General features: G+C 43.1%; 1 protein-coding gene across 2 annotated transcripts in view; it reads left to right on the top strand.

The window, feature by feature from the left end:
• Positions 1–23,861, top strand: part of ngly2 (N-glycanase 2) — a 246,308-nt gene extending 222,447 nt beyond the window's left edge. For both annotated transcript variants that reach the window (XM_087987132.1, XM_043689893.2), the window contains one exon: positions 23,147–23,861. Coding sequence is in view for 1 of the 2 variants with exons in the window: in XM_043689893.2 (XP_043545828.1) it covers positions 23,147–23,266 (120 nt within the window). In the remaining variant the exon portion in view is untranslated. The remainder of the gene's footprint in view (positions 1–23,146) is intronic.
• Positions 23,862–23,923: the final 62 nt, after the last annotated feature.

The raw sequence follows: 23,923 nt of genomic DNA on the forward strand, positions 1-23,923 counted from the left end.
ATATTTAAAATCTACATTATAATAAATGTTTTTTTTCCTGTAGTGACATACTTTTTTATTTCTTTGTGGGATGTGGGTGTTTCATGCTTGGCCAGCATTTATTGCCCATCCCTAATTGTCCAGAGGATAATTAAGAGTCAATTACATTGTTGTGGATCTGGAGTCAGATATAAACCAGACTAGGGCCTGGCCAAACTGGCCATTAACAGGTCCAGGCAGTGGGCTGGGGAGGGGGTCGTTAGGGCCGACTGTCTGCCCCTCTTCCGCGGCTACGTTAGAGCCCGGGTGTCCTTGGAGAAGGAGCACGCGGTGTCCACCAACACCCTGGAGTTGTTCAGGGAGAGGTGGGCGCCGCAGGGAGTGGAGTGCATCATTTCTCCCTCCAATTCTATTTTGATTTAGTCCCTACCTTCCCCTTCACTGTTTTGATCACACAGCACTGCCCTTTGATGTGAAGGGCAGTGCTTGTCACTGGCCACCCGGGTGTTTTCCTATCTTCCTGGTGGTGGAAATTGAATAAAGATTCGTGCACTTTGTGTCTTTCACTGTGTCTCACATGTATACACACACACCATGGGTGCTGGGGATAAAATAAGCACTACCACACTTAGGTGGTAGTGTGGGGGTTAAAATAAAAAAAAAGAAAAAAAAAATAGAAAAAAAAATAAAATAAACCAGACTAGGGCCTGGCGAAACTGGCCATCAACAGGTCCAGGCAGCGGGCTGGGGAGGGGGTCGTTAGGGCCGACTGTCTGCCCCTCTTCCGCGGCTACGTTAGAGCCCGGGTGTCCTTGGAGAAGGAGCACGCGATGTCGACCAACACCCTGGAGTTGTTCAGGGAGAGGGGGGCGCCGCAGGGAGTGGAGTGCATCATTTCTCCCTCCAACTCTATTTTGATTTAGTCCCTACCCTCCCCTTCACTGTTTTGATCACACAGCACTGCCCTCTGATGTGAAGGGCAGTGTTTGTCACTGGCCACCCGGGTGTTTTCCTATCTTCCTGGTGGTGGAATTTGAATAAAGATTCGTGCACTTTGTGTCTTTCACTGTGTCTCACCCCTGCACACACACACCATGGGTGCTGGGGATAAAATAAGCACTAGTGGTAGTGTGGGGAAAAAAAAAAAGAAGAAAAAAAAATACAAAAAAAAAAGAAAAAAAAGAAAAAAAAGAAAAAAAAACAGACTAGGTAAGGAAGTCAGATTTACTTCTCTAAAAGGCAAATATGAACCCAATGGGATTTTGTAATAATGGTTACATAGTTATCATTAGGCAATTTTTTATTACATTTTTATTGAATTCAAATTTCACCATTTGCCATGAAGGGTTTTCAGCACCTGGCCAGATAGCATTAGCCTGGCATTACATAGAACATAGAAGAAGAATACAGCACAGTACAGGCCCTTCGGCCCTCGATGTTGCGCCGATCCAAGCCCACCTAACCTACACTAGCCCACTATCCTCCATATGCCTATCAAATGCCCGCTTAAATGCCCATAATGAGGGAGAGTCCACCACTGCTACTGGCAGGGCATTCCATTAACTCACGACTCGCTGAGTAAAGAACCTACCCCTAACATCTGTCCTATACCTACCCCCCCTTAATTTAAAGCTATGCCCCCTTGTAATAGCTGACTCCATACATGGAAAAAGATTCTCACTGTCGACCCTATCTAAACCCCTAATCATCTTGTACACCTCTATCAAGTCACCCCTAAACCTTCTTTTCTCCAATGAAAACAACCCCAAGTGCCTCAGCCTTTCCTCATACGATCTTTCTACCATACCAGACAACATCCTTGTAAACCTCCTCTGCACGCGTTCCAGTGCCTCCACATCCTTCCTTTAGTATGGCGACCAAAACTGCACACAATACTCCAGATGCGGCCGCACCAGAGTCTTATTCTTGATTAGTTGTCTTGTATCATTACTACTATGCCATCACTACCCTAATTAAAAATTGCACATCAGGTTTTATTCCAATAGGTTTATTTGGAAGTACTAGCTTTTGGAGCACTGCTCCTTTATCAGGTAGCTAGTGGGGCAGGATCATAAGACACAGAATTTAGAGCACAAGATCACAGTGTCATGCAACTGATACGATATATTGAACAAACCAAGATTATTGTTAAGTTTTTCATCTTTTAGAATGGGTTGCAGGTTTAGATTTATTAATATGTAAATCCCAGAATTTCTTTCAAATCACATTCCTGAGATAACTTAAGGTTTTATAAAAAAAAGTGACGTCTCAGCTCAGACAATGCATTAAAGGTGTGAATTTAAGAGTCTGTCTCTGTATCCCAATCTTGAGTCAGACTGGTTCTATTTCCAAAGTAGGGATTTATAAAATGTCACACGAATTGACTGCCTGCAAATTGTGTGCTTTTTGAGCAAAATAGAACGTACCTGCAAGTACAATTCCACAATTGCAAATTCACCCCATAGACCAATATGTGTTTGTGTGTGCATGTAAGGAAGACAGAGAGAGAGTGTGTGTGTGTATATGTGCATGCATGTGTGTATTTGCGTGTGTGCATGCTTGGTAGAGTGTGTGTGTGAGTGTGACAGAGTAAGCCTATGTGTGAATGTGGATGTGAGTGCGGGGGATGCCAGAGTGTGTGTCTGAGGGACAGTGTGTATATGAGAGAAGGTCTGTGTGAGTGTGAGAGTATGCAAGGTGTGTGTGTGTGTGTGTGTGTATATGTATGTATGTGTGCTTGTGTGTGAGAGTGTATAGTGCGGTGGGAACACCTGTAGTGTGACATGAACCCCGGGTCCGGTTGAGGCCATCTTCATGGGTATCGAACTTGGCTATCAGCCTCTGCTTGGCCACTCAGCATTGTTGCATTTCCCAAAGTCCACCTTGAAGGACGGTCACCTGAAGATCTAAGGCCGAATGTCCCTGACCACTGAAGTGTTCCCCAACTGGGGGGAGGAGGGCAGTTTGGGGGGACATCCCTGTCTGTCGATTATTGCACAGTGTCCCTTCACCCGTTGTCGTAGCATCTGCTTGGTCTCACCAATGTACAATGCCTCAAGGCATCCTTGCCTGCAGCATATGAGACAGACAACTTTGGCCGAGTCACATGAGTACTCGCCGCTTACATAGTGGGTGATGTCCCCACATCCTCATCATGTTCACGGCAGGGGGGAGAGTAATGAGTCTGGCATTGACACTCTGGAGACAACCAGAGGTTTGCGTGGGGAGTGGAAGCTGGGAGGTTTCATTAATTAAAGGGTTGTGGGAGGAGAATGGGAGAAGCCCTTTTGATATTCCCCATTCCCCCAACAGTCCAATCCGTCCATCCAGTCTGCTCCTATCTCCCCCCTCTGTCAGATGTCCCCCTCAAAGATCTTTTCTGCTGTCAAACTCCATTTCAATATTACATCAACCATAGATTGCCCCAGTTGTGTGCAGCCAGCTATCAGCAATACTTTCAGAATATGGAGTTAACTTCTCTGGCTCCATCTGCTCTCTGACTAAATCTAACTGTTGAACTGCTTTGAGGAACCTATTAAAGATCTCTCAAACGCTCCACCCTTGATTCTGGCAAGGAACAATATAACCAGCATTGAAACACATTCGGCACAAATGTTATTGCCTCAACAAGCTGCCAGGTCACAGAGCACTAATAGATCCAAGAAAATGCATTTATTACAACATGGATAAATGCTGCATTTTATAATAAAACTCTAGTTGACCATCAAAGAGTCCTAGGAAAACTGAAGTCAGTGGGGATGACAGGGAAAACTCTCTGCTCATTGGAATCATAACTAGAATTGTGGAAGATGGTTTTCGATGTTGGAGACAAATCATCTCAATCACTGGACACTGCTGCAAGAGTATCTCAAAATTTCTTAATAACATTCCCTTGTTATAATGTTGGAAGCAGCAAATAGAGTCATAGAGTCATACAGATGTACAGCATGGAAACAGACCCTTTAGTCCAACCCGTCCAGGCCAACCAGATATCCCAATTTAATCTAGTCCCACCGTCCAGCACCCGGTCCATATCCCTCCAAATCCTTCTTATTCATTTACCCATCCAAATGCCTTCTAAATGTTGCAATTATACCAGCCTCCAACACTTCCTATGGCAGCTCATTCCATACATGCACCACCATCTGCGTGAAAAAGCTGCCCTTAGGTCTCTTTTATATCCTTCCCCCCTCAGCTTAAAACTATGCCCTCTAGTTCTGGACTCCCCCACCCTAGGGAAGAGACTCTGTCAATTTATCCTATCTATGCCCCTCATAATTTTATAAATCTCAACAAAGGTCACCCCTCAGCCTCTGATGGTCCAGGAAAAACAGCCCCAGCCTATTCAACCCTCCCTATAGCTCAAGTCCTCCAACCCTGGCAACATCCTTGTAAATCTTTTCTGAACCCTTTCAGGTTTCACAATATACTTCCAATGGAAGGAGACTAGAATTGCACGCAATATTCCAAAAGTAGCCTAACCAATGTCCTGTACAGCCGCAACATGACCTCTCTACTCCTGTACTTGATACTCTGACCAATAAAGGAAAGCATACCAAACGCCTTCTTCACTATCCTATCTACCTGCGATTCCACTTTCAAGGAGCTATGAACCTGCACTCCAAGGTCTCTTTGTTCAGCAACACTCCCTAGAACCTTACCATTAAGTGTATAAGTCCTGCATTCCTAAAATGCAGCACCTCACATTTATCTAAATTAAACTCCATCTGGCACTCCTCAGCCCATTGGTCCATCTGATCAGAATCCCATTGTAATCTGAGGTAACCTTCTTCACTGTCCATTACTCCTCTAATTTTGGTGTCATCTGCAAACTTGCTAACTATACCTCATATGCTCATATCCAAATCATTTACGTAAATGACAAAAAGTAGAGAACCCATCACCGATCTTTGTGGCACTCCATTGGTCACAGGCCTCCCCTCTGAAAAAGAACCCTCCACCACTACCCTCTGGCTTCTACCTTTGAGCCAGTTCTGTATCCAAATGGCTAGTTCTCCCTGTATTCCATGAGATCTAACCTTGCTAAGCAGTTTCCCATGGAGAACTTTGTCGAACACCTTACTGAAGTCTATATAGATCACGTCCACTGCTCTGCCCTCATATCCCTAATCAGTCCTTGCCTTTCTAAATACATGTACATCCTGTCCCTTAGGATTACCTCCAACAACTTGCCCACCACAGACGTTAGGCTCACTAGTCTATAGTTCTCTGGCTTGTCCTTACCACCTTTCTTAAACAGTAGCATCACGTTAACCAACCTCCAGTCTTACGGCACCTCACCTGTGACTATAGATGATACAAATATCTTAGCAAGGGACCCAGCATCACTTCCCTAGCTTCCCACAGTTTTAGGGTACACCTGATCAGGTCCTGAGGATTTATCCATTTTATGTGTTTCAAGACATCCACTTCCTCTTCTGTAATATGGACATTTTTCAAGATGTCACCTTCTATTTCACTACATTCTATATCTTCCATGTCCTTTTCCACAGTAAACACTGATGCAAAATACTATTTGTAAAGTTCACTGATGATTGCACAGAGTTTGGTTCCATCAGAACTCTTCAGCTAATGAAGCAATCTGTGCTCACGTGTAAAAAGGCCTGAACAACACTTAATCGTTGGCTTACATTTTTCAAGTAACATACATTTCACTTTTTGTGAAGTAAAGCTTAGGACCAAACAGAGACCATTACCACTTGACATTCAATGACATTACTACATTATTACATTATAGTGTCATACATTGATCTCCCACCAAAACATCCTGGGGTTCATCTTTGACAGAAACTTCAGATTTTTAAATTCTTTCATGGGATGTGGGCATTGCAGATATTGCCCATCCCCAGTTGCCTTTGAGAAGGTGATTGAGAATGTGGCACTGGAAAAGCACAGCAGCTCGGGCAGCATCCGAGGAGCAGGAGAATCAATGTTTCAGGCAAAAGCCCTTGGTGACCTCCCTTCCCAAAGACACTGAACAAATGGTAATATATGTAAATATGGTGAGTGCTTACAGGGGAACTTGCAGTTGGTTGTGTTCCCATGTAACTGCTGCATTTGTCCTTCTAGATGGTAATGGTCACAGGTTTGGAAGATGCTGCCGAAGGAGTTTAGTGAATTTCTACAGGGCATCTTGTAGATGACACTGATGTAGTGATAGGGAATGAATATTTATGAATGTGGTGCTGGTCAAACAAACTGCTTTGTCCTGAATGGTGTCAAGTTTCTTGAGTGTTGTTAGACCTGCATCCATCCAAGCAAATGGGACTTATTCCATCACACTCCTGACTTGTGCCTTGCAGCTGGTGGATAGGCTTTGGGGAGTCAGGAGCTGTGTTACATGCTGCAAGATTCTTTTTTCTTGCTAAATCCTTCATTTTTGTTTCAAACACCTAAAAGAAACTTTCTAATTGTCTTTGGTCGATTCACTTATCACCTAGGTATTGTGTTTCTCTCTGTAATACTGCACACAACACATTATATTAGAAACCTTGACCAATCAGAAGTTGTTGCTTGCATTACTCAGTAACTGTTTTCAGTTGGTACCCTAACTACATTGCCAATCATGACTGAATAATCAAAAAGCAAATATCAAGAGGTTAGAGCTAATGTCAGTGTTTTATAATACTGTTTGTTTTTAAATGTTGCAACCTCTAATACTATACCTTAATCACTGAACTTGGCTTGTGTTCTGAAGTCCATCCATTTCTCTTAGAATCATAGATAATTGTGCATAGATTATACAGCACCAGAACATGATGCAATAGGTCAGCACATGCATACCTGTATGAAAATAGTTAATTTTCAAACTGCAAAACCTGCTGTGGAATCTGAACACAGAAATTAATATCCAGAGGTAGCATTTATGACTGCTGTTGCAAGCCTGCTTTTAAAGGTGCTGGTGAAAAATACTCTTCATTATGTTTTGTTTTACCTAGCCAACTTCAATGGCTAGGTGGCAACGCTCGATACATGATTGAACAACACCATGTAATTGCAAATTGCAAAACTAGATATCAATGTTTGCAGCTGGGATGAAAACGTTATTGCAGTTGCCCCATGGTGGGCTTCAGTCTTTCACCTTTACTTTTTTAATAAAGAGAAATCTTGCATACAGACCAAGAGATTCTGATTTTTTTTTGTAACAGTTCAAATTGGATTTAATTATATAATCCAACTCCATTTGCCGAGAGGTGCGAGGGAGGAGCGAAGGACTTCTGGGAAGTCATATATTTGTGTGGTTGCGTTACCCAAAACACTACTCGGATAGTGTCTCCCACCCATCCTCCTCCTCTAACCAAAAAAAAAAGGTTCTGTGCGCCAGATTGGTAAAGTAACGAGTTTATTTTTTATTCCTTATTTTTCAACAGTCTCTTTGGGAATTTAGAATCGTGGGAATGGAGATTAGGGCAGTTGAATGTTCCTCCTGCAGAATGTGTGAGGTAAGGGTCCCCACTAGTGTCCCTGCTGACTACGTCTGTGGGAAGTGCACCCAACTCCAGCTCCTCGAAAACCGCATTAGGGAACTGGAGCTAGAGCTGGATGAACTTCGGATTATTCGGGAGGCAGAGGGGGTTATTGAGAGGAGTTACAGGGAGGTAGTCACAAGAAAAAGGCAGATGGGTTACAGTTAGGGGATGGAAAGAGAACCGGCAGGCAGTGCAGGGATCCCCTGTGGCCATTCCCCTCAAGAATAAGTATACCGCTTTGGATACTGTTGAGGGGGTGACTTACCAGGGGAAAGCAGTGGGGCATAGGGCTCTGGCACAGAGCCTGTCCCTGCTACTCAGAAGGGAAGGGGGAAGATGAGCAGAGCAGTAGTCATTGGGAACTCCATAGTTAGGGGGACAGATAGGAGGTTCTGTGAGAATGAGAGAGACTAACTATTGGTGTGTTGCCTCCCAAGTGCCATGGTTTGCGATGTCTCTGATCGTGTTTTCAGGATCTTTGAGAGGAAGGGAGGGAAAGCAGCCCCAAGTCATGGTCCACATAGGCACTAATGACATAGGTAGGAAGAGAGACGGGGATTTAAGGCAGAAATTCAGGGAGCTAGGATGGAAGCTTAGAGCTAGGACAAACAGAGTAGTTGTCTCTGGTTTGTTGCCCATGCCACGTGCTAGTGAGGCGAGGAACAGGGAGAGAGAGGAGTTGAACATGTGGCTACAGGGATGGTGGAGGAGGGAGGGTTTTGGATCCTTGGATAATTGGTGCTCTTTCTGGGGTAGGTGGGATCTCTACAAGCAGGATGGTCTTCATCTGAACCAGAGGGGTACCAACATCCTGGGGGGGGGGGGTAATTTACTAAGGCTATTGGGGTGGGTTTAAACTAATCCAGCAGGGGGATGGGAACCAAAATTGGAGTTCGCGTATAGAAAAGGTTGAGAGTAGGAAGTCCGAAATCAAGTTTCAGGGACGCAAGATGGCACCGGCAAGCAAGAAGTTGGTTTGAAGTGTGTCTACTTCAACACCAGGAATATCTAGAATAAGATGGATGCAGCACGGGTTGGTACCTAGGACTTCGATGTTGTGGCCATTTCGGAGACATGGATAGAGCAGGTACAGGAATGGTTGTTGCAGGTTCCAGGATTTAGATGTTTCAGTAAGAACAGAGAAGATGGTAAAAGAAGGGGAGGTGTGGCATTGTTGGTCAAGGACAGTATTACAGTTGCAGAAAGGATGTTTGGGGACTCGTCAACTGAGGTAGTATGGGCTGAGGTTAGAAACAGGAAAGGAGAGATCACCCTGTTGGGAGTTTTCTATAGGCCTCCAAATAGTCCTAGAGATGTAGAGCAAAGGATAGCAAAGATGATTCTTGATAGGAGTGAGAGAGACAGGGAGTTGTCATGGGGGACTTCAACTTTCTAAATATTGACTGGGAACTCTATAGTACGAGTACTATAGATGGGTCAGTTTTTGTCCAGTGTGTGCATGAGGGCTTCCTGACACAGTATGTAGACAGGCCAACAAGGGGAGAAGTCACATTAGATTTGGTACTGGGTAATGAGCCCAGCCAGGTGTTAGACTTGGAAGTAGGTGAGCACTTTGGTGATAGCAATCACAATTCTGTTATGTTTACTTTAGTAATAGTAAGGGATAGGTATATACCACTGGGCAAGAGTTACAGTTGGGGGAAAGGCAATTATGATGCGATTGGGCAAGATTTAGGAAGCATAGGATGGGGAAGGAAACTGCAGGGGATGGGCACATTAGAAATGTGGAGCTTATTCAAGGAAAAGCTCCTGTGTGTCCTAGGTAAGTATGTACCTGTCAGGTAGGGAGGAAGCTGTAGAGTGCGGGAGCCGTGGTTTACGAAGGAAGTGAAATCTCTGGTCAAGAGGAAGAAGAAGGCTTATGTTAGGATGAGATGTGAAGGCTCAGTTAGGGCGTTCAAGGGTTACAAGGTAGCCAGGAAAGACCTAAAGATAGAGCTCAGAAGAGCCAAGAGGAGACATGAGAAGTTGTTGGCAGATAGGATCAGGATAAAACCCTAAGGCTTTTTATAGGTATTTAAGGAATAAAAGAATGATGAGAGTAAGATTAGGGCCAATCATGGATAGTAGTGGGAAGTTGTGTATGGAGTCAGAGGAGATAGGGGAAGCACTAAATGAATATTTTTCGAAAGTATTCATTCTAGAAAACGACAATGTTGTCAAGGAGAATACTGAGATACAGGCTACTAAACTAGGTGGGATTGAGGTTCACAAGGAAAAGGTATTAGAAATTTTGCAGAGTGTGAAAATAGATAAGTCCCCTGGGCCAGGTGGGATTTATCCTAGGATCCTCTGGGAAGCCAGTGAGGAGATTGCCGAGCCTTTGGCATTGATCTTTAAATTGCCATTGTCTACAGGAATAGTGCAAGGAGACTGGAGGATAGCAAATGTGGTTCCCCTATTCAAGAAGGGGAGTAGAGACAACCCTGGTAATTATAGACCAGTGAACCTTACTTCAGTTGTTGGTAAAGTGTTGGAAAAGGTTATAAGAGATAGGATTTATAATCATCTAGAAAATAATAATTTGATTAGGGATAGTCAGCACGGTTTTGTGAGGGGTAGGTCATGCCTCACAAACCTTATTGAGTTCTTTGAGAAGGTGACCAAACAGGTAGATGAGAGTAAACCGGTTGATGTGGTGTAAATGGATTTCAGCAGGCTATTGTACAAAATGCGGAGGAATGGGATTGTGGGAGGTATAGCAATTTTGATCAGTAATTGGCTTGCTGAAAGAAGACAGAGGGTGGTGGGTTGATGGGAAATGTTCATCCTGGAGTCCAGTTACCAGTGGTGTAGCGCAAGGGTCAACCTGGATGAGGGCGTAGAAGGGTGAGTTAGTAAATTTGCAGACGACACTAAGGTCGGTGGAGTTGTGGATAGTGACGAACGATGCTGTAGGTTACAGAGAGACATAGATAAGCTGCATAGCTGGGCTGAGAAGTGGCAAATGGAGTTTAATGTGGACAAGTGTGAGGTGATTCACTTTGGTCGGAGTAACTGGAATGCAAAGTACTGAGCTAATGGTAAGATTCTTGGTAGTGTAGATGAGCAGAGAGCTCTCGGTGTCCAGGTACACAGATCCTTGAAAGTTGCCACCCAGGTTGACAGGGTTGTTAAGAAGGCACATTGTTTTAGCCTTTATTAATAGAGGGATCGAGTTCCGGATCCATGAGGTTATGCTGCAGCTGTACAAAACTCTGGTGCGGCCGCACTTGGAGTATTGTGTACAGTTCTGGTCACCACATTATAAGAAGGATGTGGAAGCTTTGGAAAGGGTGCAGAGGAGATTTACTAGGATGTTGCCTGGTATGGAGGGAAGGTCTTACGAGGAAAGGCTGAGGGACTTGAGGCTGTTTTCGTTAGAGAGAAGAAGGTTGAGAGGTGACTTAATAGAGACATATAGATAATCAGAGGGTTAGATTGGGTGGACAGGGAGAGCCTTTTTCCAAGTATGGTGATGGTGAGCACGAGGGGGCATAGCTTTTAATTGATGTAGGACAGATGTCTGAGGTAGTTTCTTTACTCAGAGAATTGTAAGGATATGGAATGCTTTGCCTGCAACGGTAGTAGATTCGCCAACTTTAAGTACATTTAAGTCGTCATTGGACAAGCATATGGACGTACATGGAATAGTGTAGGTTAAATGGGCTTCAGATTGGTATGACAGGTCGGCGCAACATCGAGGCCGAAGGGCCTGTACTGCACTGTAATGTTCTATGTTCTATGTTCTATGGTTTTAAGTATCATAACCTCAGCAACTAAAAGGACCAAATCCAAGCATCAAATTTGGGTCTTCTCGTTCCTGCATCATATTGTAGAAAGGACAATCTATGCTAAAAAAAAGAAAGTCAATCATAAATATTTCATGCACAAGTAGATTTTTTACTTGAAAAGCTAGGTTGCCAATGCCAAGGCCTACAGTAAAATGTTCCAAAGATTGCAATTAGTAAAAGTGAACAGAAAATTAGAAGCACAATAAATAATATGCTGTTTTTAAAGTATGATAACATCTGCCATTGAGGTGCTGGGAATGAGTAATTAGATTGAGACTATATGATTATCTTTGATTTAAAACACTAAGGATGTACAAGAATGCAATATGATAAAGTGATGAAAATAAACAAGGAATGTTCTATGTAATTCTCAAAGTGGTAAACATGACTGGGCACAATTGGATACCCAAAGCCAAGTATTTGACCTGGAGAATTAGTTTGAAGTTCAGGTAAGTTTGGCCAAGCAGAGGAGAGCAGTGGTGGTTGGAGGTGGTTCTGGCCTTGTTTCAAGGAAGAAGCAGAGAGCTGCTTCAACAATGACTTTCCCTTCATTATGTCAGAATGCAGATATTTGCTGATGACTACACAATGTTCAGTACTATTTGTGACTCCTCAGGTACTGAAACATGTACAAAAGTAACAAGACCTGAACAATATCCAGACTTGGACTGATGAGTGGCAAGTAACATTTGTGTCAGACAAATGCCAGGCAATGACCATCTCCAATAAGATACAATCTATCTTGTTTCTTATTGAAGATTCCTTGACATTCAATGATATTAACTTCACCGAATCCCCACTATGAACGTCCTGAAAGGTATCATTGATTAGTAACTCAGCTGGACTCACCATATAAATACAGTGGTTATAAGATCAGGTCAGATGCTAGGAACACTGCAACAGGTAACACACCTCCTGATTCCCCAAAACTTGTTCACCATCTCCAAGACAGGAGTGTAATGGAATACTCAAGAAGCTTGACACCATCCAGGACAAAGCTTCCCGCATAATTGACACCACTCCTTAAGCATCCACTCCCTCCACTATCGATGCACTGTAGTAGCAGTGTGTACCACCTGCAAGATGCACTGCAGAAATACACCAAAGACCCTCAGACAGCACCTCCCAAATCCACAACCACTTCCATCTAGAAGGATGAGGGCAGCAGATACATGTGAACACCACAACCTGTAAGGTCCCCTTTCAAGCCACTGTCATCCTGATTTAGAAAGATATTGCCAGTCCTTCACTGTCACAGGTCAAAATCCTGGAATCCCCTTTCTAATGGTATTGTGGATCTACCTACAGCACAGGGACCTCAGTGGTTCAAAAAGACACTCTTGATGTGATACACACATTCCATAAAAGACTTTTAAAAAAACCTTTCTGATCATCCTGATGGGGATGGCCATGTAGAGGGCTTACATGTCGATACCAAAGAGAAGGCAGTTGGTGCCAGAAAACTAGAAATTTTGAAACCGATAAAAATGTCTGAAAAAATCATGAATGTAACTGGGAAGAGACTTGACAAGGGGAGAATAGATTGAGTCAAGATGGGAAGAAATACATTCCATGGGCAAGAACATGCTGAAACAATGAATCTGCCTGGGTACTCCAGTTTGTGGAGTTTGGGAAGAAGATTCCCAAAACATTAACTCTTGTCCTATATTCTTTCCACGTGCTGCCAGACCTACTGGGTTCCTCCAGCACTGTTACAATAAGCCATATGGGATTCATATGAGGTGAGAGGTGGGATGGGGTGGGTGGAGCGGAGGCAGGGTGCGGGCTGATGGTGGTGGAGATCCTTCGATGAGTTCTGGTTAGTGATGGTCGTGGAAACATATCCCTTTGTTTAAACAGCTCTTCAGCTTAGCTGTTTTATTGCTCAGAAGATGAGTATCTCAACAACAAATCTCAAGAGAAGCAAAACCATAAACCATGCAGTGCCCAGGGTCTGCAACTGATATGTATAAAGAACTAGTCCACTTGATACCAGTTGTGTATAGAAAAGATGGATTGCCGTTTATTTAGAACTCTTCGTGTCCTCAAGAGAAATCAGGAGGGCAAAAAGGGTCATGAGATAGCTTTGGCAGATAGTTAAGGAGAATCCAAAAGGTTTTTACAAATACATTAAGGAAAACAAGGTAACTAGGAAGAGAATAGCGCCCCTCAAAGATCAGTAAGGCGGCCTCTGTGTGGAGCCGCAGGAGATGAGGCAGAAACTAAACGAGTATTTTGCATCAGTATTTACTGTGGAAAAGGACATGAAAAAATATCCATATGACAGAGGAGGAAGTGCTGGATGTTTTGAATTGCAAAAAAGTGGATAAATCCCCAGGACCTGATCAGGTGTACCCTAAAACTCTGTGGGAAGCTAGAGAAGTGATTGCTGGGCATCTTAATGAGATATTTGTATCATCAATTTGTATCATCCAGCCGGAAGATTGGAGATTGGCTAAAAGGTGGTAAGGACAAGCCAGGGAACTATAGACCAGTGAGCCTGACGTCGGTGGTGGGCAAGTTGTTGGAGGGAATCCTGAAGAACAGGATGTACATGTATTTGGAAAGGCAAGGGCTGATTAGGGATAGCCAACATAGTTTTATGCGTGGGAAATCATGTCTCACAAACTTGATTGAGTATTTTGAGGAAGTAACAAAGAGGATTGATTAGGGCAGCGCGGCAGATGTGATCTATATGGACTTCAGTAAGTCATTTGACAAGGTTCCCCATGGGAGACTGGTGAGCAAGGTTGGATCTCATGGAATACACAGGGAATGCGCCATTTGGATACAGAACTGGCTCGAAGGTAGAAGCCAGAGGGTAGTGGTGGAGGATTGTGTTTCAGACAGGAGGCCTGTGACCAGTAGAGTGCCACAAGGACCGGTTCTGAGTCCACTGCTTTTCATGATTTAAAGAAATTATTTGGATGTGAGCATAAGAGGTATAGTTAGTAAGTTTGCTGATTACATCAAAATTGGTGGTGTAGTGGACAACGAAGAAGGTTACCTCAGATTACAACGGGATCTTGATCAGATGGGCCAATGGGCTGAGAAGTGGCAGATGGAATTTAATTTAGATAAATGTGAGGTGCTGCATTTTGGGAAAGCAAATCTTAGCGGGACTTATACACTTAATGGTAAGGTCCTAGGGAGTGTTGCTGAACAAAGAGACCTTGAAGTGCAGGTTCATAGCTCCTTGAAAGTAGAGTTGCAAGTAAATAGGATAGTGAAGAAGGCATTTGGTATGCTTTCATTTATTGGTCAGAGTATTGAAGACAGGAGTTGGGAGGTCATGTTGCAGCTGAACAGGCCATTGGTTAAGCCACTGTAGGGATATTGCATGCAATTCTGGTCTCCTTCCTATTGGAAGGATGTTGTGAAACTTGAAATGATTCAGGAAAGATTTACAAGGATGTTGCCAGGGTTGGAGGATTTGAGCTATAGGGAGAGGTTGAATGGGCTAGGGCTGTTTTCCCTGGAGCGTAGGAGGCTGAGGGGTGACCTTATTGATGTTTATAAAATCATGAGGGACATGGATAGGATAAATAGACAAAGTCTTTTCCCTGGGGTGGGGGAACCCAGAACTAGAGGGTATAGGTTTAGGGTGAGTGGGGAAAGATATAAAAGAGACATCAGGGGCAACTTTTTCACGCAGTGGGTGGTACGTGTATGGAATGAGCTGCCAGAGGAAGTGGTAGAGGCTAGTACAACTGCAACATTTAAAAGACATTTGGATGACTATATGAATAGGAAGGGTTTGGAGGGGTATGAGCCAGGTGCTGGCAGGTGGGGCTAGATTGGGTTGGGATATCTGGTCGACATGGACAAGTTGGATGGAAGGGTCTGTTTCCGTGCTGTTTTTTTCTATGACTGTATGACTAAGACATCCCAAAGCACTTCACGTATAGGGTGAGGCTGAGTAGGCTGGGCTATTTTCTCTGAATCATTGGAGGCTGAGGAGTGACCTTATAAAATCATGAGGGGTATAGGATAAGGTGAATAGCCAAGGTCTTTTTCTCTATTATGAGAGGGGAAAGATTTAAAAGGGACCTAAGGGGCAATGTTTCCCATGGAGTTGCGTGTGTGCAATGAACTGCCAGAGGAAATGGTGGAGGCTAGTAAAATTACATTTAAAAGGCATCTGGATGCGGATATGAATAGGAAGAGTTTAGAGGGATATGGGCCAAATGTTGGCAATTGGAACTAGATTCGTTTAGGAGGTCTGGTTGGCATGGACAAGTTGAACTGAAGGGTGTGTCACCATGCTGTACATCTCTATGACTCTGCTGAAAATGTGTTGCTGGTAAAGCGCAGCAGGTCAGGCAGCATCCAGGGAACAGGATAATCGACGTTTCAGGCATAAGCCCTTCTTCAGGAAGCCCTCATTCCTGAAGAAGGGCTTATGCCCGAAACGTCGATTCTCCTGTTCCCTGGATGCTGCCTGACCTGCAGCGCTTTACCAGCAACACATTTTCAGCTCTGATCTCCAGCATCTGCAGTCCTCACTTTCATCTCTATGACTCTGTAAGTACTTCTGAAACATAGTTACTAATATAATCGGAAATGTGGCAACCAATTAATAAGCAGCAGCTCCTATAAACAGTATCCAAATAATGACCAGATTTTTTTTGTGATGTTGTTGGAGAGGTAAATTTTGGCTACAGCACGGATCTAATGTAGTGTGTTACAGTTGGGGACGATTAGATAAGGAGAGGTGTTCTCAAGCTGTAAATATATTGTCAGTAAAGGGGTTAGATGGCACTCATCTGGCCCATGTAAACCACTCAGTGACACAAACACAGCTTTTGACCACTAAATGAATTTGGTGCATATAAACATGCCTGATGGGTGGGTAAAGTGTTAAGGTGACCCAAATCTGATTCATTCAACTGTTTCAGATTTGGCTGAAATCAGTGAGCAAAATGGGCATCTTCCATTGTTACAAGGTGAACGATACATATCTATGGATAATGTTAGTGCAATCTGCAGAATTGTGTATTTATTTGTTTTATTGTGATCCCTTGGCCAAACTGTTGTCCTTTTCCACATTGATGACTCTAATACCACCTTAACCAGCCTCTTACATCATTTCCTATAAAACCTTCAATTTACTTATAACTTTGAGAAACACTCTAATGCGAAGGCACACTTTTCGTTTATTTATAGTCTGCTTTGGCTCTCAGTCCTTCACTGAACCTACAGTGCAGAAATATCCCATTTAGACCAACAACTATATGCTTGTTCCATATGTATCTCACTCCTTGTCTGAGCTTTGTCTTTCCAACAGTCTTATTTTGCAATCTCTTGGTCCCCACACAGAGGGGCCACACCTTGAAACAATTGTCTGAGCAACCCTTGGGACTTTTTTCAGTGTAGTGTAGGAGGTTGAGGGGTCATCTTATATAGGTATATAAAAATATGAGGTGTATACACAACGTAAATGACAAGGGTCTTTTCCCTACCATGTGGGAGTTCAAAGCTCATGGGCATAATTTCAAGGTGAGAGGAGAAAGATTTAAAGAGGACATGAGGGGCAACCTTTTTGCAACAACATCATCAGTAGCAGCTTAAAAAATAATACGTCCATTTAAAACATGGGCGGCACGGTGGCACAGTGGTTAGCATTGCTGCCTCACAGCGCCGGAGACCTGGGTTCAATTCCCGCCTCAGGCGACTGACTGTGTGGAGTTTGCACGTTCTCCCGTGTCTGCGTGAGTTTCCTCCGGGTGCTCCGGTTTCCTCCCACAGTCCAAAGATGTGCAGGTCAGGTGAATTGGCCATGCTAAATTGCTCATAGCGTTAGGTAAAGGGGTAAATGTAGGGGAATGGGTGGGTTGCGCTTCGGCGGGTCAGTGTGGACTTGTTGGGCCGAAGGGCCTGTTTCCACATTGTAAGTAATCTAATCTAATATAAAAAGTGGTTTCTATGTGGAATGAACTAGCAGACAAAATGGTGAATGCAGGTACAGTTACAATGATTAAAAGACATGGACAAATACATGAATGGATGTGTGTCAAGCACAGGCAAGTGGGACTAGTTTAGTTTGGGCTTTGTCAGCGTGAACTGGTTTGACCAAAGGGTCTGCTTCCGTGCTGTATGACGCTGACTCTGACTGACTTAAGATTTGTAGCCTCTGATCTGGCCTTATAGACACAGTATTTATATGATTAGTTCAGTTAAGTTTCTGGTCAATGATAACTTTGAGGATGTTGATAGTGAGGGATTTAGTGATTGTCATTGAATGTCAAGGGGCAATGGTAAGTTCTTTTTTATAGGAGATAGTCATTGGCGGGCATTTGAGTGAAACGTATGTTACTTGTCACCTCAAAGCTGGATGTTGTCTCGGTCTCGCTGTGTTTGGACATGGATTGCTTCAGTGTCTGAGGAGTCATAAATGGTGTTAATCATTATGTAGTCATCAGCGAATCTTCCCATTTCTGACCATAAGAAAGTCATCAATGAGCAGCTGAAGATATTTCGGCCTAGTAAACTACATTGAGAAACACTGCAGAGATGTTCTGGCACTGAGATGACTGATTTCCAACAACCACAACCATCTTCCAACCATCTTATGTTTGGTTTGATTCAAACCAGTGGAGAGTTTTCCACTTAATTCCCACTGAGCCCAGTTTTGTTAGTGTTCCTTGATACCATACTTGGTCATATACAGCCTGAATATCAAAGGCAGTCAGTTTCATTATCCATATGGATTCAGCTTTTTTGTCCATGGTGGGGACAGTTGTGGATGGGGAAGATTCTGAAGGGAACGTTGGGTCACGTCAAGGATGCGGGGGTGTGTAGGGTTGGGGGTTTGGGGGGTTGGGATGGGGAATTGTGTTGTTGGAGTTGTGGGTTGTCCAGTGGGATTTCCAGTTGGTATCAGAGCGGGGAGTATGCTGGGTTCCTGGCTGGATGGAGGTTTTGTGGTGTCTGGTGTTTTTGTGTCTGGTTCAGGCAGAGAGGATTGATGTTGGCTCTCTCAGAGATGAGGGTTATGTCAGCTCTGGCAGCGGACATGGGTTTGGTGCCCAATGCCCAGTCATGGCTAGAGAGGAAGGGCATCAATTTCCAGCAGAATGTGTCAGATCTGGTGGCAGGAAGTGGGGTTAGTATTGTGTGTTAGGTGTTAAGTCCCAGGCAAAGCTAAGGGGTTTTGGGTTTTGGATCTCAAGGGAGGGAACGAGGGGCTGGCATGCCCTGCTATGGGCACTGTGTTGGTGCTGGGTGCCAGGTCACAGGCAGGGAGGTAGTGATGTCAGATTCCGAAAGACGTTATGATTGGCGGTTTGGGGTATCAAATCTTGAGATAGCAGAAGGGAGTGTTGGGAGATTATGGGAATGGGGGATGTTGGGTCCTAGGGGAAGTCAGGGTTGTTGGTTCCCTTGGGGAGACTGTGTTCTCAGACGGAGAGGGGTTGTTGAGTCCCAGGAGAGAGGGTTCCATTTCGTCTGATTCTAACCAAATTGCCCTTAGTGTTCAGGGATGTGTAGATTAGGTGCATCAGTCAGGAGTAAATGTAGAGTTAAAAGGTAGGGGAATGGGTCTGGGTGGGTTACTCTTTGGAGGATTGGTGTGGACCTGTTGGGCTGAAGGGCTTGTTTTTCACACTGTAGGGATTTTTATCACATATCACTCCCAGAACAACATACCATTACTAAGATCTAGCCAGTATCCCTGTCTTGTTCCTGACATTTGCTATGGACATGACATGACAGACAGGGAAAATGTGGTGGCCTGTTTTGCAGGCTGGGAATTGAAGAGCCTGCTGAACAGTGTAGTGCAGCGGTGGGACTTCATCCTTCCTGGGACCGGCTGTGGAGACCATGACACCAGATCATGCCAGACTGGTCCAAGGTTATCATCCATCTCAGTCCAGTCTCAGTCATCTAGATGAACATCCACAACTCTCTGAAGAAGGTCAATATCCTTCTCCACTCTGCCAGCATGATGGTCACCGTCTTCTCTCTCATACCTCACACTCACTCTGTCTCTGCTACTGTACTCACCTCCCACCATGGTTTATGCTGTACCACTCTCACTATTGTCTACAAAATCTTTCTTCACTCACTCTCTCCCACCAAAACTCTTGACACCATTAACCCTGCACATCCTATGCACTGCCCACTCAGTCATTTCAAATACCTCTCCATCTGCATCATCAGTAATAACTCTCCCACTCACTTTTGTCTCCTTTATCATCTCTCTCTCTCTTATTCCAGTTGGAAACAGCCCCAATAGATCAGAAAGAGTAAAGATGCATGAGGTCTGCCTGACATTCAGCTCCTCACTCCTTATGGAGAAAACATTCTAACTCTGACTACCCAGTGATTGACTGAGCATGTTTAAGCCTCTGGACTGGTATCAGAGGCTGCTCTTGCCTCACTCTTCTGGGGAGCCCTGAGCGAAGGCTGAACTGAGGACTGCTGCCAAAGGCTGAGGCCCATGACAAATATGTAGATTTTGTGTCTGTGCTAAATAGCAAGACAATACATCAGTCCTATGATTCTGTATTTGTGGCTGGGGGGGATAATGCATGAAGAGGCAAGGTAAGGTTGTGAGAACTCAGGGAGGCTGAAAGTAAGTGAGTGCTAGGACAGTAAGTGAACAGGCTGGAGATACAGTCCATGAGCTGGCTATGTGTCCTTGAGCTTGCAGTGCATTTGCAACAGCATCTCAATAAGTGTTGCTAGTGCAGTTTGAGATTCAGCATTAAAGTGCAGAAGCATCCAAGAAGTGAATCAGAGACGTGCCATGAAAGTTCTGAGAGACTGGCACATGTTAATGCCAGTATCTGTGGACAAGGGGTGCATGTGGTTTAAATCCATGGAGAATGCCCTGACATTCGTGCCCAGTGTCCAATGTTCCCTTTACTGCAGGCAGTGAGCAGAAGTCACCAGGACTTTCATATCAAGAATTCTTGACGTCTAACTTGTTTGTCATGTTTGGTAAGGAAAGAAACTAAATATTACTGAGGTGAGTTGTGGTGTTATTAAGGCATTTAACAAACTATTGTTAGCACGGATGAAATGATATCAGTCCGAGCCCAGAGTGCGGTTCAACAATCGGTAACGTTTATTGCTACAGTAACGCCGGCGGAGACCAACCGAGGTCCGAATCTCAGCTGCTCTGCTGTTCCCGCGCGCAGCTACATATTATATACCTTTAGTTGCCAGGATGTGTGGAATTTGAGGATGAATGGGATGATAGTTCCCCATCATCACTGGAGTAGGTGCAAATAGTATGTTTCCTGCCATCCCAGGAGAGTTGCAGGGCACGCACAATAGGGTGCTAATTGGTTTATGTAAAACGGGTCCGGGTATTATCTGCTTGTCTCTCTTTGTGAGGGCAGGGGCTAGCACCCCCCTTTGTTCCCTTGGGGTGTTGGTGTGTATTGGTCTGTCCGTTCCTGTCTGGTGGATGCCTGTCCTTTGTGTCAGGTTGGTTCCGTATTGATGGGTATGGGTGTGTTTCAGTCAGTCTCTTGATGTGATTAGGAAATGGGTTTCCATATTAATTAATTCCGGAGTTTTGGACTATGAGTCATGGGTAGTGTTGGTCTAGTGTGGATTTGATGTGTCCTCTGTCTCCTATCTCCCGGTCACGTGGGCGGACCAGCAGCTGCTGAGTTCTGTGGGTTTAAAGCTGCGACTGCTGTTTAAAACACAAAATGAATTCTTATAATTTCCTGATGTAGGCATAGTCCCGTGGCAAAAGCAGGGCGGCTCTGATGCCCGCTTGCACTATAGTTTCCTTTAATCAGCAACTCTTCCTCTCTGCCTAGCGAGAAACCTACCTAGTCACTTGGCAGATGCAAAAGGTTGCTCTCAACATCAAGATCGGCCTCCCCAGACTTCTTGTGAATTTCTGTAACAGATTTCATCATTGCCATAGCCCAGTCAGGTCCCTGTAAGATCCTATTCTGAGTAACTGCTTACTGAACTGCAGCAGAACTCTCTGGACACTTTCAGAAGATTCAAGACATTTAGGAATTGCTCATTGGAACCTTCAATTTCTCATGCAGCTCTCTGAGTCTGCTGTGTCGGGATTCTGCAGGTCCCTGATGCACAACCTCTATCCGTGCTGGAGGACCAGTATATGGCAGTTGGAAAATCCAGGCCACAGTTCCTACATCATCGCTGTGTTAAAAATCTTGAACTCCTACATAACTGATGATATACCTACACCACACAGACTACAGTAGCTCAACAAGCAGATCATCATGAACCTATCAATAGCAACTAGGGATGCGTAACAAATGCAGGCCTTGCCAACAACACTCACCCTATGAATGTATCAGTAAAAATGAAAATTTTCAGACCATAGGCTGAAAGGTATGTATAATGAAGATAAACATGAAGTTTCTGCTGAATTTAATTGCAACAGTGTAGAAGAAAAGGGATTAGAAGTTCACAGGAAAGTTGGGATCACACCTGTGGATTGAATAGAAGTGTTTACCAAAGTGATCACGCAATTCATCTCTTCCAATAGATCGAAAACAGATATGAATAGCAAATATAATACCTAAATTGAAGAAAGTGGGAAGCTAGACTAAAAGGTCAAATGAGAAACATAATACTGGAAACATTTAGCAGGTCAGGCAGCATCTTTGGAGAGGGAAACAGAGTTAACATTTCAAACAATAACTGTTTTCATTTTGCTATGGTATGCAAAAAGATAATTGGGAATAATTTATACGATCTTGAGATTGATTTCATGAGAATGTAAGACAATTAGTGAGTAGGTGGGAGAGTGAACATCTGAATATCAATTATTCATAATACTATCAAAGAGAGTGAGAGACACATAAATGTTGCAAAAATGTGTTTTTACTAAAGGAACTCTATTTCAGTTGTTGTCCAAACGCACTCAGTTTGCTAACTTTCCTTTCAGAGTGCTGATGCAACTTACCTTTTGCTGAAAAAAAGATAAAAAACTCAAAAGCACTTATGGCTATATGAGGAATTCAAAAGAACTGATGAGTAGTCTTACAACTTCAAACTCCAAGGATACTAACAAAATACTTGCATTTTGACGAATATTACAATTTTCTGTGCTAGGCTGAATGTATAATCAACTCCTGTTAGAAAGGAATTTGTGTACTAGGTTTCTCGGATCAATTTGGGTTTTGAAATTGGTCTTATGAGGTGGGGTATTAGTATAATGTTAGTTTTTTCGAAGTGAACAAAGCTAAGCTCACAAAACTAAACATTTTACCTTCATTACAAAATGATCTAAATGTAACAATTAACAAAATCTGTGTATATTATGTTCTTTCCTACAGTTAAGTGTGCCAAAGTACATAGTGCATATAGATGAATGGGCAGAATATTAATTTTAACCATCCACTGGAAAAACTCAAGATAAAATGGGAGCACCGTGTTGAAAGTCTCATTTCTATAACAGCAGTTCATGAGCTAAATGAATCTGATTAATTTCAGCCTATTTTATATTGGGCATAAATTAAATACTTTCAGCTTTCTCTAATTTAATAATAAACAGCAGTTTTGTTGAAAGGCTAGGAAATATTTTGTCTGTTGACTATCAGACTGGTACTGTTGAAGTCATAGTTAACCTCCATTGTGGAAAAAACATCAATAAATTTGTCTTTCAGCTATGGTCTCTTTTTTGCACAAGTAAGTGGAGAAAATACTTCAAGACCTAGAAAGTAAATAAATAATAAAAATAAAGCAGCTCTCTGGAGAGAGTGGTGAAATGGATTATTCTAAACTGATTAATGGGAAAAAAAACTCAGATCTTATTCTCTTCACATAAAAGCAGCAAATAGATGAAAGGGACAGTAATGAAGTAGTACTTCAATTGAAGTAACGTTCATTCAGTAAAATGTTCACTAACTCATTTTTGATCTTCTTTCTCCCACCCAGGTGAACATGGCTGGAACAAACAGCATTATATATTTTGGCTGGTTTAAAGGCAAGGATCCAAATCCGAAAAAGAACCCTGGAGAAATTACAATGTATTCCTACCTTGTATTTTACAAGTAAAATCCTAAATAATCACTAACCAAGACTCAAAACTAATACTAACTCTGAATGAGTTTGCTACCAAACACAGGAAGTTGATTACTGAGGTTAAAAACTGTTGGCTAGAAGTTGCTGTCTGTACTCAGCAGGCACATTTGTTGCTGCTGCTGCTGTCTTTTATGATCACTGTCAATATGTTCGAGATGTTCACGTTTGAATGAGTCAGCTTTAAAGATAACATTTCATATTTTTCTGACAGAGCATTGGCATGCAAAACTAAAATTGACCAAATCTGCTTCAGGAAGGCTCAAGCTTTGCCAAAAAGCATGTTTCTCTACTATTAATCTTTAATCCTGAAAATGAATCGTCACTTTTATTTTTTCAAAATACATACAATTGTTACAAGCTGAGTGGGCTTAATTTTATTTCATGTATTGTATGACAGTATTCTTTTTTCAAAACTAGATGCTCCTTTACATTCAAATGCTTGTGATTTGTAAAAGAAACTGCTGAACTTTGCTGTTGTGTATCCACTTACATTACAATTGAAGTGGAATATGGATTACTTTGTTCATTGTGCTAAAGGCTAAATAAAAGTGAAATCTGACTTCCAAAATTAAGGTTGACCTTTCTCTTTACATAGCTCAACATACTAATATAGTGTCTGTCTTGTGCCAT

Source organism: Chiloscyllium plagiosum, unplaced genomic scaffold, assembly GCF_037043375.1.
Source record: "Chiloscyllium plagiosum isolate Xiang-an unplaced genomic scaffold, Cpla_swu_hap1 HiC_scaffold_5, whole genome shotgun sequence".
NCBI lineage: Eukaryota > Metazoa > Chordata > Chondrichthyes > Orectolobiformes > Hemiscylliidae > Chiloscyllium > Chiloscyllium plagiosum.